General features: G+C 40.5%; 1 protein-coding gene and 1 pseudogene across 1 annotated transcript in view; both read left to right on the top strand.

Moving 5' to 3' along the window:
- The window catches only part of cta (Guanine nucleotide-binding protein subunit alpha cta), a 35,478-nt gene that overhangs the window by 7,250 nt on the left and 6,875 nt on the right, over positions 1–21,353 (top strand). The window contains exons 2-6 of the mRNA XM_080284259.1: positions 2,552–2,623; positions 5,003–5,149; positions 7,106–7,309; positions 18,031–18,081; positions 20,151–20,368. Of these exons, the coding sequence (XP_080140385.1) occupies positions 2,552–2,623; positions 5,003–5,149; positions 7,106–7,309; positions 18,031–18,081; positions 20,151–20,368 (692 nt within the window). The remainder of the gene's footprint in view (positions 1–2,551; positions 2,624–5,002; positions 5,150–7,105; positions 7,310–18,030; positions 18,082–20,150; positions 20,369–21,353) is intronic.
- Positions 2,185–2,298, top strand: LOC145415240 (5S ribosomal RNA; annotated as a pseudogene).

Genomic DNA, 21,353 nt, shown 5'->3' with positions numbered 1-21,353 from the left:
GCTTGCCTCGAGTGTCACGTCCTTCCCTGCGCTCGTCCTCGTCCTCGAGAACCACCATCACCTCGTCCAGGAACTTCCGACGGTACAGGCGCTTTGTTGCCACGATCACTCCTTGGTCCATTGGTTGAATGAGAGCAGTCGTATTAGGTGGCAGAAACATGCACCTAATACGGCCATTCTCAGCAACCAAGTCCTTGTCGCACGGGTGGGCAGGTGCATTGTCGAGGAGAAGGAGAGCCTTTACCTGGTCGCGAGGAATTCCCAGTGTCTTCGTCTGGTAATGTATGACCTCCTTGACGAAGTGATGGTGAAACCAGTCTTTGAAAATCACAGCTGTGAACCATGCTTTCAAAGAATGGTACCATACGACAGGAAGGACATCCATCACCCCACGAAGGCACCGAGGCTGCTTTGCATGGCCAACAATAACGGGCTTAAGCCGGTGCATGCCGTTAGCATTGGCACAACACAAAGCAGATATCCGTTCCTTAGAAAGCTTGCGGCCAGGTACACGCTTCTCCGTCTCATCGGCGAGAGTGTTCGTTGGCACCGAGCGATAGAATAGGCCAGTTTCGTCAGCGTTATAGACTTGACCGAGAGTGAGGCCCTCCCTGTCGATCAAGCCTTTCACCTTGTGCCGAAACTCGTCCACTCCATCCTCGTTAGCGTCCAATGCTTCGCCATGTGCTTTACGGTTAGTAAGGCCATGTCGCAACTTGAACGCGAAGAGCCAACCCTTGGATGCCTTGAAGTCTAGGGCGTCGTGAAGCCTTGCAAACTTCTCAGCAGCAGCCTTCAGCTCCGTTCCACGTACCATCACACCAGCTGCACGTTGCTGTCGATACCAAATCAACGTGGAGCGGTCGATCTCTGCATACTTGGGGGTAAACATAACCTTTCTCTCCACGTTGCGTTTGCTTCTCGACGAGAAGTCAGCCGTGTACTGCATGAGCTTGTCTCGGGAACGCTTGATATCAAACAAAGTCGACCGGGCCAGGTTGAACTCGCGGAGAATGCGAGAGGAAGACCAACCCGCATCAACCTTCTCCAATATCTCCCGTTTCTTCTCCAGAGTCAACACCACTCTCTTCCTTTTCTCAGGAGGCGGGGCCATCATCACACACACTAAGAGTAGGGCAGAGAGCAGCAGGAGGCCTTGCAGCAAGTACGGCACCACCACAAAAGCGAGCACGTGGGCAGCCATGGCGAAGAGCGTAGGTCTTGTCGCGGTGAGAGACAGGCGGGAAGTGGGGAGGATGCAGCGGCGCTCTATCGGACGTCGGAGGAATGACGAACCAAAACAATGCTCTCACGCGGCGCGCGCGGCAAGTTCAAATTACGGACGGCAAAAAATCGATTTTTTTTTTTTTCCAATTTTTTTTTATTTTCGGACCATTTTGGGAATGTTTGATCCCAGGACGATAAGGTTCGGTTAGTGGGGATGTTCGGATATTGGGCGTCCGGATATTAGAGTGATTACTGTATTCCTCTTTGTTAACACCCTTCTTCCATTCCCAGAAAAGCCTTCTTTTCTCCATAAGTGCAGTTTCTACACCCTCATTCCACCACCAAGTTACTTTATGTCTTGGTAGGTGTCTTGTACAAAGTATACCGTAGAGTGATTCTAGTGCCTAGAGTGCTTGCTGAGAATACCTGGCAGTAGATATTATATGAGCTAAGATTGTTGGGGTATACATAAATTGATTTTTAGGGCACAGAGTACTTGTACTGAGTGTCTGAGAGGAGTAAGTATGTAAATGGAAAGTAGGTGAGGTAGGGTAAATGCCTTTTATGAAAAGAATGGAGATCATTGTGGCCACTGGGTAAGAAGGTGAACTTTAGTTATCAGGCCAGACCAGTATAATTAGAAAGCATTTTTGCCTTTGATATTAGTGCACTTGTACATTCATGAGTTTCCAGTTCATATAGCTAGGCTTTCCAGTACCGTATAGTCAGGGTCAGAAGTTCTCCTCATGGTCAGACATATCTGCTCCACAATAATGGCATGTCTTTCATTTTTCTCCTGGATGCCTCATGCACCCCCTCTCCCCTCCCTCTCCCCAAAAAAAGTCATTCATGTGCTTAGAAACATACCAAACCTCCCACAGCTTAGAATGTTACGCATTAGAGGTAAATTGGAAGCAGAAAAGGTGAAAGATTGGGTATACTTTCATCTGTGATTTACCTAACGGCCATACCACATTGAGTACACCGCTTCCCGTCCGATCGGCGACGTTAAGCAACGTTGGGTAAGTACTTGGATGGGTGACCGCCTGGGAACACCAGATGCTGTTGGCATAACGTTCTCCCTACGTGTCAAGTGGGGTTGGTGGAGGATTAGTGCCCCTCCCTGTAAAACAATTAACTCTAAGCCCTTGGCCACCCCATTTGGGATACATGGTGTCTGGCAATGAATGAATGAATGTGACTTGAGGACCTACTGCCGTGTTTTTTCTTTATTTCTCATTCTTCCCCCCCCCCTCTTTTTTTTTATATTGTAATGTTCTGTGTTGTTTACACATATTTGATATATATTTTGTTGATTTCACAGATAGACCAGCGTGCCAGATCACAACAGATAGACAAAGAAATACAGAAAGATCGACAGAAGTTCAGGAGACAGGTGAGAGAAGTGTTGATTCTTGCTGTTGTTGTTGTTAGTGATCAGTAGTCATAACATAGAGCTGCTATTCAGGACACTTGCATTTGATTTTTTCTCACGTATGATTGAGAGAAAAGCAGAATATTATGCTAGCCGTTTTGTGTAAGGTACATAATATCTGGTCAGGATATGCTTCCAAAAAAAATACGAGTTTGTCCTGAATACTGCATTTTTGTGTATCTCATAATTATTTTAGCAAGATCATTTTTGTTTATCAAGTGGTTGAGATATTTTTCGTTTTATAGCATAATCACAACAAATCTAGGAAGCTGTGCTAATGCTAATACAGGAATGAATTATACTAATATTCAGAATATAATGTTATCACTGTTGCTTCATATTTGCTCACATGACTCACTGTATAGTGGCTGCATTGGTCTAACTTTTGAGGGTACCATCAGAAGAGGAAAGCATTATTTGATGGAGAGAAAGAGAGTAGATCAGTACGTCAGTGAGAAATATCAATATATATATATATATATATATGGTGTATATATACAGTAGAACCCTGGAATTCGTACACAATTCGTTCCTGAAGGCTGTACGAGTTGCGAATTGTTCGAAAACCGAATCATTTTTTCCATAAGAAACAATGCATTTTGCATTAATCCATACGTAATTCAATAAGTGGTGACCCATTCACAGCAGGAGTAGTCACTTCTTTCACCACATTAACCCCTTTTATTGCTTCTTTGTTCTTTAGTATGGATGAAACAGTAGATTTCGCCATACCATAATGAATGGCAAGATCAGAGACATGGGTTCCACTTTCAAACTGTGCAATAAGTTCTTTTTTGAGCTCAATTGTTGTTCTCTTTGCTTTTCTTTTAGCTCCAGCTGACTCACTAATCTTCTTAGGGCCTATGATAATGTACAATTTTCAAACGAAAATACGTAATTTATCACCAAGTTTAATGGTGCGTAGCTGGTGGAAGACAAAGCAGGACCGGCGACCTTGTGGCACCTACAATGCCACGTCTATGTGCGCGAATAGTGGGTTGCCGTACGAAAACTGGAGCGATTTTTGGATGAGAAAGCTGTACAAAAACTGAGTTGTACGAGTAGAGAGGCGTATGAATTCCGGGGTTCTGTTGTGTACAGAGTATATATATATATATAGGATTGATGAGAGAAGTAAAAACACAAGTACAGTAATGGAGAGAGGGTGGCATTGGTAATAAATGGTGATGGATGGAATATCTCAAATTTGTTGTAAGGTGATGATGTGTACTACTGTACAGTACTTACAAATACTGGACAAGAACTTGGTAGACTAGTTCAGAGTTTTGCTTATGTCTGTAAGTGTTGTGCCTTGAGACTAAATGTTGAAAATAATGAAGTGATGGTTATCAAGAGAGAGTGTGACTCCCAGTGCGATGTTACAGTGAATGGAGAGGGACTGGAATTGGTGAGAGTGTTCAAATACCTGGATACAGTGAGAGAAGAGAGGAAAATGTGCAAAAGAAGTGGAAAATAGAGTGATGCAAGGAAGGAAAGTAGGTGGTACCATGAAGACCTTGATAAGAAACAGAGGCTTGAGTGTTGCAGCTGCATGAGGCTTACATGAAGTAGTGTTAGTGCCAACTTTAACATATGGATGTGAGACTACGGTGTGGCAAGAAAATGAAAAGTTAAGAGTGAGAGCTGTGGAGATGGGACTGCTGAGGAATATATGTGGAATACAGAGAGTGGATAGGATGTGAAATAATGTGATTCGTGAAGTGAGGAAGTCTGTGAACACCAGAATCGAAGAGAGTGTACTGAGATGGTATGGTCATGTGGAGAGAATGGATAACAACAGAGTAGTGAAAAAAATATATCTGAGTGAATTTGAAGGAGGGAGGAGGCGAGGTAGGCCAAGGAGAAGGTGGAGAGATATGGTGGATGAGTGTGTAAGGAAGAGAGGTTTGGAAGTCAGTGAGGCTAGGGAACTGACAAGGGAATGAGCTGGCTGGATGAATATTGTGAGAAGTGCATGATCAGGGATTTGGCACCCCGTTTTAATGTGATAGCATCCAGATTGACTCTATTGGATATGTTTATGTGAAGCTACAGAACGTGATGAATGTTTTTGGCGTATCCAATAGAGCCAGGAATCCGGGGGCTTGAATGATGAGTGAATGGAAACATGGCCCATTGAATTGGGCAAATTTGGTCCCAATTTGGATATCGTTTAACCCTGATACTGATGATGAAATCCCTCTGTACCCCGGTTATGTTCTCAGTTAACAGTAGTACAGTATAGTGTTTAAAGTGTTTTAACGGACTTACATAGCAGCTGCATGTCTAACCCAGTCAATGTCTCCCCTGACTCCCTTCCCTTGGAAAAAAAATATCTAGGTGAAACTCCTGCTTTTGGGGGCAGGGGAGTCGGGAAAATCCACATTCCTGAAGCAGATGCGGATCATACATGGCTACGACTTTGACCAAGAGGAGGTGGCAGAGTACCGGGAAACCATATACAAGAACATTGTCATGGGCATGAAGGTAAGTTGTACTGAAGATAAACTGTAGAGATAAAATGAAAGTGACAGGGTTAGAAGTCTAAGATGAAGATGGTTTGATATGGTAAGTGAATATTTAAGAAAGTGAGGTTTGAGAGCTGAGGAAGTGAAAGAATCTTCAGAGAGAGAGAGAGAGAGAAATGGCAGGATGAAACAGTTATGGAGATGCAGGTGACCAAGTTTGTACTCAGATTATACCATGGGAGTTGAAGGAATGGTTGTGCCTTATGGATATTGCCATAGCATTTTAATCAAGTGAAACCCAGGTTAGATTGTTTTTACTTTTGGGATAGATTTGATAATTTCCATTGGTTGGAACGATGAGTAGCTAAATGAATATATGGCCAGTTTTACATATACATCCCTGTGCAAGATTTTGCAAACATGTCTCTTGCTGCCTATGGGAGTGGAAAGTATTATATGAATTATTTGTATGTGATGGTAGTATGAAGTATACAACAGAAGAGTATCTGAAGGAAAGATACTCCCTGTTGTTTTGAGAGGTTTGAGAAATATGGAAGGTTGGATGCAGTGCTTGCAGAGGGTTATTGGCAGACTTTTGCTTATGGCTCTATCATACTAGCCACTGTGTTGATGGTTCTCATGCTTTTTTTTTTTTTTTTTTTTTTTTTCTCGTTAATCCTTCCCTTCCCACTTAATGTGGTATGAATTGAGGTTATGATGGTGATAATGATGGTATATCAACTATATTTACTGTAATTCTGTTTACTAGAAAGGCAATAAGAAGGTACCATTACAGTCACCAGTAGAAACTTAGGATATTAGCCCATCATATTTTGTGAAGATAAAGAATAATCTTAATGATTGAGGTTTTACTGTCTTTAAACATGGTAACCATATTGTATCAAGATACTGTAATTGACAGTCCAGGTTATTAAGGTTTTACTCTCTTGACTCATTTTATATTCTTACCCAAATTTAACTTCTTAGTTATATAATATGTCAAATAGACCTAATCCAAGACCATTTGAATATACTCTTACTCTGTAATTGACGTTATATGTTACCCATCTTAAGGACTTGACTTGCTTATTTTTCATACACCTCAATATCATCTTTCATGAGGACTGACTCTACACCTTTTGCAATATATTTATTTTTTCCCCAGTAGATTATGACAGCTTGATGTTTGTACAGCACATTGCCAGTCACATTTATCAACTCACAGAACTCCAGGTTTCACTTTCCCTAATCTCACTTATTTCCTGGCTGCCACTTTACTGTTTTCATGCCACCATCATTCACCTCATTCCTACCTTGTGCACTGCTTAAGTCACAATGCACACTATCACTCATTTCAATTATCCCTTGTGCACCCTTTTAATCACCATATCTGACCATTATTCACCTCACTCACTCTTGCCTGCAACTTCACTAACCAGATAACACCATCACTCACCTATCTCGGGTGCACCACTTTAGTCACCACATATGCCATCATGAACTTCACGTATTTCTTGTGCACGACTGTGCCACCATCTTTCACCTTATTCCTCTCATGTACACCACTCTAGTCACCACACACACACACCATCACTAACCTCTCATATCTTTTTATCTCTTGTGCACTACTGTAGTCATCACATGCCATCATTATTCGCCTCGCTCATGCTTGCTTGCTACTTCGTTCACCAAATACCACCATTATTCACCCCACTCCATTCTTGCATGCTGTGACACCTAGTTATTACTTAATAATTTAATTCAGTTTAATTCCCCACTCCATTCTTGCATGCTGTGACACCTAGTTATTACTTAATAATTTAATTCAGTTTAATTCCACTTCACTCATAGTATACCACTATCATTCATCCCATTTGATTTGCAGTTTTAGGTACTGTGGGACTTGCCTGCCTACTTTATCTAACACCTAACACAACTTCTTGCCTTAAACATTCACATCTTTCCTTCTTAACAGGTACTGGTAGATGCACGAGACAAACTTCGGATACCCTGGGGCGAGGAGGGACGGGAAGAAGCGAGTCGAATAGTGTCATCCTATCCGGGCCCTTCAGCTCCTCTGGACCACCGGGGCTTCCTGTCATATGTTCCTAGTGTCGCTACCCTCTGGAGCGATTCAGGCATCAGACACGCTTACAGTAGGAGAGCAGAGTTCCAGCTGGTGAGTAGGAGGGTCTTACATTTTCTCATACATTTTCCTCTCCCCCTACTGATGAAGTAAATATCTCCCAATATTATTTACTGATACAGTATAGAGATTGTAGGAGATAATTTAAATGGTACAATAACATTGATGTAAGTAAATGATAAGGAAAATGTATCATAATACATTATGTTAATGATAAGAGTACTGTACAGTATACTGGTTAACAGGGAAAAACATCTACAGTAAAACCTCTACAACTCGGCATAATACATGTGCAAGCCTTGCCGAGTTAGCCTATTTGCCGAGTTGTAGGGATGAACTTTAAGTTCCCCCCCAGCACACACACACAAAACAAGGAAAACATGGAAAAAAATAAAAAGCTTTTACAACAGACAGTAAAAGCTGCCTTACCATGATTCCATGCAGTTGTAGGGTGTATTCCAGGCATGGAGGATCACTTTTGGTAGTTTTTGGATGTGTTAGGGGGGCTCAAGATCACTTTTGGGCACACCCTTACTGTACTGTACTTGACACTGTACGCTATGTAAAGCACAATTAACACTATAAAGGCCATTACTGTAATGCCGAGGATGAGATGGAGGGATGGGGTGGAGAGGTATATGAGAGAGGGGGGTGTGAGTTGGGAGCAGGGGAGCGAAATGGCGGGGGACAGGGCGACTTGGAGGCGATTTGTTTGTGGCCACCCCAAACGGGACTGAGGCGTCTGGCAATAGATAGATAGATAGACTATACAGTACTGGGGAACTTAACACTAAACACTTAAACATTACTGTACAACTCAGCATCTTATCGAGTTGGGGAAATTTTTGCCGACTCTCTTCCTCTCACGTGTCCATTTTGGGGAATTTTTGAATTTTGATTTTTTAAATGAATATATTGGAGCCTTCCCGAGCTGTAGAGGTTTCCAACTTGAAGGATGACGAATTGTAGAGGTTTTACTGTACTTTATATGAGGCGTCTAGAACCAAAGGGGCATCGGCACCAAAATGTACTTTTGAGTTATGACGCTTTAAAGTTGTGTTTATGGCAACGTCATAGCCAGAAGGCAATAAACAAACCTTTTATACATCAAAATGATCATCAGCGCCTATGCTCTACATGTAAAGCCAAAAAAACAAAACAATAATAACCGTAACCACAAAATAGGCAGTAAACCAAACCCCCAATTTATAAGTGGGCATAATAACATATTGTAGGGATTTAAAAACATAGCAGAAAAAACATCAACGAATGTATTAATGTACAAAACTTTATTAACTGAAGATTCCAGTTCACTTAATATTAATAAACGAATAATTATTACTGTAATTTCACGTTTTTTACAACTAAAACTGAAATCAATGCAGTTATTATTTTTCCTCTGCCATAATAGATTGAAATAATAACACTAAAAAAAAAAAAGTAGTGTAGTGCTTAAGTAAATTGAGAAGGGGTAGTGGGGGGTTAAATGGTGGGGTCATCATCTAGGAGAACGACATCCAACTCTGCCTCCTCGGTGCCACGCCCCCTCCCGCTGTCTCCCCTCACCACTCTCTTTTCCTCTTCCTTTCTACGTTTTTCCACTTCTCCACACACTTCCGACAGTTACGAGAGGTTATAGGCACCACCTCCTCACTGTAACTATGTGATGAACTCATCTTGTCACCCCCCCCTTCAACCCCAATAACAACAGCTCATCTTGTCACCAATAATCCACGATAAATGGGGTAAAAATCCAATACGTAATAATTATACACCTCAGTGAACACGGGAGGGAAACCTCACCGGCACACTGGGCAGGCCACACGCTTGCTGATTGGCTGCTCTCGGGGAGTGGCAGAGAGTGAGAATGCTGATTGGTTTGAGCTGTGTGGCTTAGTTGCCTGCCTGCTCTGATTTGTTCGCCCGGCAGCTTGGACAAACCCACGTGACTTTGAGCCTCTCTACCACTGTCCAGAAGGCCGAATCTTGTATGGCAACCAGTGCTGTCACTGAGAAGGGGGTTAAGCCTGTTGTCTCCCCTACCTAACTCAAAACCAGTATATTGGTGGGGATGCCCCTTTGGCTCTAGACGCCTCATATGAGGGACATACATATAAACAACATTGATATTTTAAGTGAATGACAAGAAAATCATTTGATACTGATAATACATCACACTAATAGTAAAAGTATACTGGTTAACAATGAAAATATCTACCCAACTCAAAGTGCATATATAGAAACAACATTGATATTACAAGTAAATAATAAGAAAATTATATGATAATACTGTCCTGTGTATTATATTATGGCATTCATGGATTTGGAAAAACCATACAACAAATTAGACAGAGAGGGATTGTGGAAGGTTTTGCGCATGTACGGTGTAAATGGTAAGCTGCTAGATGCTGTCAAGAGTTTTTATGATGGTAGTGAAGCATGTGTATGTGTAAATGGGCATCTAAATGAATGGTTCACGATCGGTGTGGGCGTGCAACAAGGTTGTGCGATGTCCCCGTGGTTGTTCAATATATATATGGATGGTGTGATGAAAGAAGTAAAAACACAAGTAATGGAGAAGGGATTGGCATTGGTAATGAATGGTGGTGGATGGAATATTTCAAATTTGTTGTTTGCTGATGATGCAGTACTAAGGCCTACTTGCAAATACTGGACAAGAGCATGGTAGACCTGTGCAGAGTTTTGTTGATGAATGTGAGTGTTGTGCCTTGAGAGTAAATGTAGAAATGAGTAAAGTGATGGTTATTGAGGGAGAAGGTGACTCCCAGTGTGATTTTACAGTAAATGGAGAGAGACTGGAATTGGTGAGATAGTTCAAATACCTGGGTACAGTGATAGAAAAGAGAGGAAAATATGTAAAAGAAGTGGAAAATAGAGTGACACAGGGAAGGAAAGTAGCTGGTGCAATGATGGTCTTGATAAGAAACAGAGGCTTGAGTGTTGCAGCTGCACGAGACTTACATGAAGGAGTGTTACTGCCGTCTTTAACATATGGTCCCAGTGGTAGGTGGTGGCGACCATCATCCACTCACTTGATGTAGTGCTGTCTACTTCATCCTTAGCCTTAATCATTCTTTTTCTGTGCCTGCCCTCCTCTCTTCCATATTTCTTCCCTCTTTCCTGTCACTTCTTATTGCTTTTCTTTCCTTTACAGGTGGCTTTACATTTAGTGGCAGGCCAAATGGTTTCCTGTAAGCCAAGAAACCATTTACAACACTGGGTGGTAACCATATAACCAAACCACACGTGCTTCCTACGTGTCAGCAAGTGGGTTGGGGAAGGGTTAGTGCCCCTCCCCATAAAATAAATAACTGAAAGTCAAATTGCCACCCCTTCCGGGATTATGGCATCTGGCAATGGATAGACAGATAGATGTGAGACTATGGTGTGGCATGAAAATGAAAAGTCAGGAGTGAGAGCAATGGAGATGGGACTGCTGAGGAATGTATGTGGAGTACAGAGAGTGGATAGGATACGAAATGATTCTTGAAAGATGAGGAGTGAGGAACTCTGTGGACACCAGAATCGAAGAGTGTATTGAAATGGTATGGCCATGTGAAGATAATGGATAACAATAGAGTGGTGAAAAAGGTATATCTGAGCGAATTTGAAGGAGGGAGGAGGTGAGGTAGGCCAAGGAGAAGGTGGAGAGATATGATGGATGAGTGTGTGAGGAAGAGAGGTTTGGAAGTCAGTGAGGCTAAGAGATCGAGCTGGCCGGATGATTATTGTAAGGAGAAGCACATGATCAAGGATTTGGCATCCTTCTTTAAAATGACAGCATCCAGATTGACTCTGTCGGATATGTTTATGTTAAGCTACAGTACATGATTAATGTTTCTGGCTTATCAGATAGACCCAGGATTCCAGGGGCTTGAATGGTGAGTGAATGGGAGTGTGGCCTATTGGATTGGGCAAATTTGGGCTGTCTGGACATTGCTACTCCTCATCCTACCCTGGGGTGAGGTCAGGATGATGATAATGATATTATTAATGAGAATATGCTGGTTAAGAAGGAAAATATCTACCTAACTTATTATACATACATAAGAGAATGATATCATATTGATATACCATATGTTGCAGTGATGAATGATAAAGTTACATAACAGCTGGTTATTCAGGAATCACAATAGCATCGCGAGAGAATGTGGCCTCTTAATAACTAAATAATGTTCACATACGGTAATTAGTTGGGTGTCCACTTATCTTCGCACAAATCAACACTGTATGATAAGGATGGCATGTGCTATAGTTTGATCCTTTTATCAAAATCTCATTCAATTTTCTTCACTGTCTGTGACAAGTTGCAAGTTCTCGTTGGTGTTACATTGAACCAGTTTCACTGTTTCACATCTAACAAGTTTTAGTATTGTCCTTGTTTCATGTTGTAAACTAATTTCATGGAGTCATTTTTCCATACGTTTAATGCAGCAGTGGATTAAAAAAAATCACTGTGAATAAAAATCCAGGCAGAGTGAATGCAATAGGAGGATGTACTGTACATATAAACTGAGGGCTCAGAAAAGTAAAGGAAGTGAGATATCTGGACTATTGTATTCGTACAAGGAGATAGGGAAGATATTAAAGGGAAACACAGGGCGAGGACAAAGGTTAGATCTGCTGATGAACATGAATGTAAGTGATCAAGCAGGACATATGATCAGCAGCTGGAAGAAAGAATTTAGAGTAGCTACAAGAATGCAGTATAAAGAGTGTCATTGTGAGATAGAGGGAAGGGCATTAGTCGGACGAGATGAAGATAACAGCAGAACGAACAAGAATATGATGGCCATGGAATAGGGGATAGTTTCTAGTACAGTACAGGATAGTACAAACATGAGAAAATAAAATTAAGATTAAAGTTAGAGCAAGCCCATTAAGGGAAGATCTGATATTGGGACAAGGTCTATTGTAACATGACAATTGATAAATTCTGTACTTGGTACATATATTGTTGGGAAGCGATATACAATGTTTCAATAATAACATTGATCTTATCAGTTCATTAAGATGTTCAAAGCTTTGTACAGTTCCTTACTTATTTCAGAGTAACAAAGATGTAATCATATATGTAATAATACTAACTAGTAACAGAGATTAACCCTTTAACCGCGGGCATTGTTTTGCCCCGACTGGCCTCTCCCGCTGGGGTTCCAGCCAAAATGTAAACAAACTTTAAACCTTTATAACTCTGCACAGAATAAGTCTAGAGCGAAAAATAAGGTACCATTAGAAAGTACTAACCTTCGGCTTTGCATTGATGTAGGCTTCATGATTTCGTTGACTATCACTGGATGGGCAGTGCCGTTAGAAGTGAGCGATCTAAAATCACTATTTTTCACTCACACACCATTACCTTCGCTCACACACCATTACCAAATGCCAACCTCATTCTGATAATAATACTATAAACATATATGAACACTGCACATACGATAAACACCCACTCTGTGTTCACTGAGGCAGGTAAAAGGCACTGTAATTGCCCGCACTTCACTGCCACATCAGCGGTGTTGTAATCACTATTTTTTGCTCACACACCATTACCAAATGCCAACCTTATTCTGATAATAATACTATAAACATATATGAACACTGCACATACAATAAACACCCACTCTGTGTTCACTGAGGCAGGTAAAAGGCACTGTAATTGCCCGCACTTCACTGCCACATCAGCGGTGTTGTAATCACTATTCTTCGCTCACACACCATTACCAAATGCCAACCTCATTCTGATAATAATACTATAAACATATATGAACACTGCACATACGATAAACACCCACTCTGTGTTCACTGAGGCAGGTAAAAGGCACTGTAATTGCCCGCACTTCACTGCCACATCAGCGATGTTGTCACTCACACAGCTGGACAGATACTGATGCGTGTTGGTCAGGGGTGGGGTGGGGGGCCCGGGGGGTGGGTGGTTGGGGCCCGGGGGGTGGGAGGAGGGAGGTGGAGGTCGGCTGGAGTGAAAGAACGTAATAGCTACTCTCCCTTGAAACAATTGGTGCACGGAAAAAACGTGGGGTATTCAAAATATTCACAAACATTCGAGAATGACACCCGCGGTTTGGTCCAGTTTTTGCAATGTCATTCTGGAATGACACCCACGGTTAAAGGGTTAATAATATATCCTACTACCTAGTAACAGATGTAATAATATATGGAATAATACTACCTAGTCACAGGGATATAATAATATATGGAATAATACTATCGAGTAACAGAGGTGTAATAATATATAGAATAATACTGCCTATCGTCCAGAGATGAACTGTGGACAGTTAGTGCTAATCAAGGTTGTCTGCTCTCTCCACAACCTCTTACTCATAAAAAGAATCCTTATTAATGTTCAAATCAGCTAAGTGGTTTTGACAGGGAAAGACACAAGTAGCAGTGGGGCGAGTTACTGAGTGAGGCTTTTGTCTGTATTCATTGACATGCTGAGTAGGACACAAGTAGCAGTGGGGTGAGTTACTGAGTGAGGCTTTTGTGTGTATTCATGGACATGCTGAGTAGGTGGTGATGAAGAGGTAAATGTGACATGTGGACCCTTAGAGTTATTATCAGGATTTCAGGTAATCTTAGAAAAACTCTGTCTTCCCCACTGAATTGTTTATTGAAGGGGCCTGAATGTTACCCCTACAGAGTGTAGTTATCCTTTGACTTCTCATACAGACTTCTAAGCTAGAGCTAGAGAGTAGGAGTGGTGTTCAGTGTTTCCCCTAGCCTGTTTACAGAAGGTTCTGCTGCCATCAGTTCTTACTCAGATGGGTCAGCACAAAGCATCTGGTTGCACACTCTTACACAGGTAGGTAGTAGGTAGGTAGATGCATAGGTAGGTGGGTAGCTAAGTAAGTAGGTGGTTAGGTAAGTTGTTTTCTCTTACATTTTCTTAAATGTTTTGGTGTTTGCTGAAAGTTTTCCATCCAGTTATAATGTATGTTTTTATTTCTGTCATAGTCTTACGTTCGTTTTAGTATTTTCCCCAAGTTATTGTACTCCTTAACTTCTTCAAGATTTTTTTATTTATTTATATGGCACTCTTCGGTGTATTTGGATTAAACATTACTTAAATTTTACTCCGGTTCATATTTAGCCCTACTTTGAGACTTCTCTGTTCAGGTCATTTAACATTTCTTGCAATGTCTCTGCTGTTTCTGAGATTTGGACAATGTCATCTGCATATTGTAAGTGATTTAGCTTTTCTCCATCAATGTTTACTTTGTTTTCCCAGTCAAGCATTCAGAAAATACTTTCTAGGCATGCCATAAATAGTTTTAGTTAAATTATATCTTCCTGACATGCACCCTTCTCACTCTGAATTTTTTCCGAGTCTGTATGTAATTTAACTGTAGCAGTTCCCTCTTTATATATGTTTTCAAGCAGTTTTCCAATGTTCTCATTTACTCCATGTTCTCACAGTCAATTTGTAAGTGCCGTGTGCTCCATTGAGTTGAAAGCTTTTTCATAATCAACAAAACCTAAGCACAATGGTTTATTATACTCTGTCATTTTCTCAGTTAGCTGATTCTAGTGTGTAGATGATCAGTAGTTGAATACCCGTTTCAGAATCTTGCCTGTTCACGAGGTTGGTTGTCGTCCAAATTTGTTGTTAGTATGTTCATAAGGACTTCAGTGAAGAGTTTGTAAATAGCTGATAATGAGCTAATAGGTCGATAGTTACTAAGATCTTTTGAGTTGCCTTATTTGTAAAACAAAATAACTACAGTAAGACCTTACTATAACGGACTAATTGGGGCCCAAACTATTCCGAAAAATGCGAAATTCCGATAAAAGTGACATCCGGACTTCCCTCTGCTAATCCGAACTTTTTTCGATGTATCAGACAGTAGTCCAGATCGCATGAACAGTTTTTAAACTTTTGACTACCATTGTGGTACTGTACTGTGTTATAACATCACTTCATTAATCAGATGGGATAATACATATAATAATACTGTACTGTACACTGATAAACATGTCTTTTATTTACCTTATTGTGGTGAACATAACTGAAGTGGTCAGGCAGTCCAGACTGCTTCTGGCTTTATCGGACTTCTTCCGATGTATAGGAATTTAGTCCGGTAGCTCCTCGAGTCCGATAAAAGAAAATTCTGGTCTATTGAAGTCCATTATATTGTGTTACTGTAATGCATTACACCATGTTTTGGGAATTTTCTTCTTCCTTATACACTGAGAAATAAGTGGGCAAGCCTGTTTTGTACTTCTGCTCCTCCATCCGACAGTAAATCAGCTACAATTCCATCTCCTGGGACCTTCCCTCTTTTCATACTTTGAAGGGAAATGTTTACTTCATATGGTGTTACCTCAGGTATTTCACTTGTGTCCAATGAAAAGTTAGCTGTTAATACTATTGTCCTTGATGCATACAGTTCATTTTAATATTCTGCAGCTCTCTTCACAATCCTGTCTCTGCATTTAATGACTTCACCATTTTTGTCTTTTAGTGATATAATTTGTTGCTTTCCTAGTGCCATTTTACTGTGGACCTGTTACAGATGTTTTCCTTTTTCTAATGGTTTCTTTGATCTGATCCATGTTTCTCTTTCATTTTGCATCACTTGGTCCCTTGTTGATAAGTTTATTTAAATCTGCTCTTTTTATTTTCTTTCTTTGTTTTTATTTTCATCTCCTTTCTTCTTTTCATGAGTTCGAGTGTTTTTTTTTATACATGTTGGCGTTGGTTGTATTAGATTTCATTATTACCTCTGCAGATTTTCTAAGCATTTTTGTTAGTCTATCATTCAACTTATCAATGTCACAGTCAGTATAACCTAGAGCCTAAAATCTGTTTGGTATTTTATGTTACTGTTTATTATTTTAGTGTGTTTGTGAGCCTCCTAAAAAAATACTCATGCTGTGTTGTGAAACTTGGATTCCTCTCAATTATGCAGGTTTTTTTTTCTGGTATGGATTACTGTTCCTCCCTTTGAACATTTACTGTAGTGTACCTCTTACAAGCATAGACCTAGGGGGAAGAGTTCATGGATGTTGTGAGTCAGCGAATATAGGGTTGATGAATTGCTGAGTTGCAAACCTTAGGGGGTGTGATAGTCTGAAACTTATGGTATTAACATACATTCTATTTCCTGTAGTCAGAAAATGTAAGCTGTGTAAAATGAAGGAGCATTGTGGTGTTGATGTGGATGTTATTAAAATGTTAGGAGAAATACCTTGAGACTGTTCAGCCATGTGGAGGGGATGAGTAATAAGAGGCTGACTAAAAGAGTGTGATTGAGATGGGAGGGTAGAGGGAGACCAAGGAAGAGATGGAAGGGTGTGGCAGAGAGATATATCAAAGAAAGGGAGGGGTATGAGCTCAAGAAAGGGTAATCTAATGGCAGTGAATAGTTTGATATGGAGTCAGCTTCCCCCTCCCAACCCATCCATTATGGGATTAAGATGTCTGGCTCGAGGTAAATACAGTGCACCCTCACACAATGCGAGTTTATTTGCAGCAAAAACCCTGGCATTCTATGATTTCACATTGTGTTAACCAAAGAACTTATGGGAAAAATGGTATGTGGTGAACTGCCCACTCAGGGCTTGGTCTTTGTTAGGGATGTGCCGACAGTATTGGTATCGGTATTGGTATCGGCAGTATCGGCCTTTTTTTTTTTTTGTAGTATTGGTATCAGCAGGGAAAAAATATGGCTGATACTCCGATACTTTTCTGGTTTATTATGTGATTCAAGACACTCATGTTTCATGACTCGGATAAACAGATGGTTATGATATTAACTATACCTGTATTACATTATAATTACATGTATGATATAACATTATCATATACTGTATTAATATTATATATCAATTACTATATTGCTTCTGCATTAACAACACTCACGTTACCGGCATCAAATATATCAAAATAAAATCAAATGAATAAAATCAAAGTAAAAGAGTATCGGTATCGGCAAAGTATCGGCCATTTGTTATTATCGGAGTATCGGTATCTGCTGAAAAATGAGTATCGGTATCTGCCAAAATCTTGGTATCGACACATCTCTAGTCTTTGGGTACCCTTCTGGCTTACTCTGCCCTGTTGGTACTTTGTCTAATAGTACATCTAGTTGGACCAACAAATAAAACAACAAATTAAACACAATGTACCTCCAATGTGATCCTCTTGCTCTTAGAATTCTTTGGTGGGGCCATGATGAACGGGTGGGTACTGCTACGATGCTAAAATGGACCACAGGATGCGAGGTACAACACTTGCTCTGATGGTAATATGGAGGAGAAGTGTCTGTTTACCCAGGAAAGTCAGTAGATGGCATACAGATAGCTGGCCAGCTGGCCGCCATTTTGAATCTGGCAATTTACCAGCCACCTGCCTTTGTGTGACTGACTTGTATTGTCCAGCCCGACACTCATAGCAGTGGCGGGAAGTCCATTTTTGCCTTGGATTCATACAGCCGATTTGCATGTTGGGAAGTTCGATTCGCAGATTTCACATTCAATAAAAAAAATTTTTTTGGGTTGACCTCACATTGTAGGTGATTCGCATCGTGTTGGTTCGCATTGTGTGGGGGTGTACTGTACCTGCGTATCGATAGTCAGTAATTAATTCCGTAGTTATAGATTATTCCCATATATATTATTACAGTATTAGTTGTTGTTTATTTCTTCATATATGATGTAGACACACAGCATGTATTAATGTTGATCTTGTTATTCATTACACCTTTTCTTTCCAGACTGACAATGTGGCCTACTTCTTTGATTCACTCGAGAGAATAGGTGTTCCGGTAAGCCATTTAACTGAGAGCTCATGTTTGAAGAAATTAAGCGAGGCGATTGCTAGGTTCAGTTCATAATGCTTGAGGTTCAGTTCATAATGCTTGCTAGCTCCATAGTCCACCAGCTTCACTTTTGTTTTTTAATATATATAATTAGAGTTTAATTTAATAATTAGGAGAAATAGAATCCTCCATTAAACACCTAAGTGAATTTTTCACCCAAGTAGTCATATATTTGCCCTCACAGCGTCCCTTCACAGGATGTATGTGTACTGTACAAGGTCACTTGGGAATAGTTTTGTTTAAAAGAGGTGCTGGTACAGGAAGTAGCAGCCTCCATGACTAGCCACAGGCTGTTGTCCCCAACTAAGATAAGCCTTTGAATCGTCCAAATTATTATTTATTTTTTTTTTTTTCCCCCATAGTAGAGTTGCAGAAGCTGCTCTGGCTTAAACATTGTGACGGGTCAAATTGGTCTCTTAACTACCACTGTGGTGGTCAAGAACAGTCCAATTTTCTCTTCCTTAGGTGGTCCATGCATTATTTTTTTATTTTTAGTATGTATATACAATTCTAAAAGGTGGCTGGACCACTTAAGGATATTCTAGCTACTTCTAGATTCAGTATAAGATAGTTTCTGTTCACATAGAGCATTTTTGTGTTAATGCAAGGTTTCCCTAATGTACATTCCTTTCCATTTCATCTGCTCACTATATCCACATCACATGTTGCCTCTTTCTTGTTGATTCCTCATTTTTCCACATACAGTGATGTCTCTTTTATCCGAAAATCATGGGACTTTCAAAGTTTCATTTAATCGATTTTTTCGGATATGTCCCTTGTATCCTTCCCTTGGAGGATACAAGGGAACAGTATTGTACTCACCCATCACCCATTTCTGGCAACTCTAGCACACCACCACCACCAGCACCCCAAAAGCCACTCAACCATCACCAAAACACTTAACACACTGTAGGTGTATGTAACTGCACTTTTGTAACTGTAATAGAAACTGTCAGCTTAAATAGATCTTCACTCAAATAAACGTAAATGAACCTTCACCAAAACAATTACGCAATTCACTGTAAGTAATTTGAACAAATAAAGTCTTAAACGTAATTGTTTTTTCATATTTTCTGTTTCCTTATTCATTTCCACATCATCCAAATCTTCCGAGGTGGTGGATGCAGGTGAGGGAGTGGGCAACTCACTCTAGTGACTAGCAGAGCAACCGTAAACTAACGGTAGTGGCGCGAAACAAGCCCAACGTGTTTGAATTTTCGGATAGATTTCAGATTTTTGTGGTTAATCGAAATGAGAACGTTTTAATAAACTTACGGTTTATGGCAGATTACGGTTTAAAGAATTTAGGATAAAAGAGACTTCACTGTATTTATGGATGTCACCAGAGAATGGGTAAAAAGAAGGCTTAAGCTGGAAGGTGCAGTTCCAGTTACCCCATTTTATATGTATGGTATTTAAGTTTTCTGACCTTGCAAATTTAAACTTTGTGTCAAAATTCCAGTGCAAATAGATCATGAAATCCAAGATCCCTCTGTATACATATTCATTATCTCTTATTCCGTATGTTCTTCATGCTTATACTTCGTTACATAATCATCACTTGTACTTTTTCCTCCTGCATACAGTTCTTAAATGAGCTCATAACATTCATATATTTGCATACAGCATCTCATATCTTGCCCTCATTTTCAATAATTAGTGCAGGAGAGGGGCACCTTCACATGGTGACTCAAGTATTTTTACTGACAGAACCCAACTCCCTTTATAGCTATCTTTCAAAAGTTGGATGTCAGACTGCAGAAGGGCAGCTTCAGCCTGCAGTCCACCAGGTTCATGTTTAGATAAGCCTAGGACTACTACAACAACTTTACTTGCTGTTGTATCAAGAAAGGGTCTCATTGTAAAAAGTAATATAAGTGCAGTATTTCATGTATGCTTGAAACCTGTTCATGTTCATTGCTGCAGTTAATTTCATATTTTTGCATTAAATGTTGCATGTCTATTAATCTTTTTTTGTGATTTACCATTTCCTGACTCTGCACATCATTTTTCAGGACTACATTCCCAGAGACCAGGATATTCTACAATGTCGGAAAGCTACCAAAGCTATCACAGAATTCACAGTCCCCATACAAGGTGTCCCATTCCTGTTTGTAGACGTCGGAGGTCAGCGTACCCAGCGACAAAAATGGTTCCAGTGTTTTGAGAGTGTCACATCAATACTCTTCCTTGCATCGTCTTCAGAATTTGATCAACGGCTTCTAGAGGACAGGTAGCATTATGCTTGACTATAGTTGGATTATCGTTATGATGGCTTAAAGACAGTCTGACAAAAACTTGTTTTATCAATCTTTCTGATGCCTTGCTTCAGTAAGTAAAAGTCTTCAAGAGAATGGTGGCCTACTGTGTCTGCTTATATCTTCAACTGTCTGTGCATTCATTTTCAGGTACTCTCGCACCTTCATCGTTCATAGGGGTTACGTTCCAAGCCCACCATACACTTCCTGTACCCTTGGGCTTGTTCACCAGCATGTCCTTAACCCATAAACTTCAGCAGACCGGAAATTTGAAGTGCATCCTATGCACATAAAACATCCAGAATTTTAAGCTTCTCTCTCTCTCTCTCTCTCTCTCTCTCTCTTTTTTTTCTGATTGATGAAGGAGTTGATAAGGTATATTTATATCAGTTTTCAGGTCAATACTGTATGTGCCATAGTTTAGCCACTACTGGATTATGAAGTTAAATTTGGGCTGCTGAAACAAATGGTTTCCTGTACACCAGGAAACCATTTACTACACTGGGTGGTAACCACATAACCAAATTGTGGCACCTGGTGGTTAGTGGGTAATTAAGGTGTGCCAATCGGATTGAGCCTGTGTAGGTTTATATCGAAGGGGTGGTTGGGGTTTATTGCTCACATAATACCACCCAGGGATGAGTGAGGCTGGTCACTGGCATCTTAAATGTCAGGGTTCCTGCGCTCCTCATGAGGCGACATAAAATTGGATGAGGAATGGATGGATGGATTTATTAAGTTTGGTGGGCTGGACCTTGACCTTCCATTTTACCAAACAGTTACTATTGAGGCATGTGTCGGATAGGCTGTGAGGGGCTGAAATGGCTCGAGATACCTCTGTTTGACATATTTCAAGTCATTGTGAACAACACCCTAAAACAGCATGTGGAAAATAAAATGTTCAACCCAAAACTGGAGCTGTATGTTGCCGTGCATCTTGGAATGGCTATGGGTTAAAAT

Source organism: Coenobita brevimanus, chromosome 101 (genome assembly GCF_032717465.1).
Source record: "Coenobita brevimanus isolate Jiangsu-jjx chromosome 101, ASM3271746v2, whole genome shotgun sequence".
Classification (NCBI taxonomy): Eukaryota; Metazoa; Arthropoda; class Malacostraca; order Decapoda; family Coenobitidae; genus Coenobita; species Coenobita brevimanus.
The sequence above is the reverse complement of the archived record's forward strand: the minus strand, read 5'-3'. Positions and strand labels throughout refer to the sequence as shown.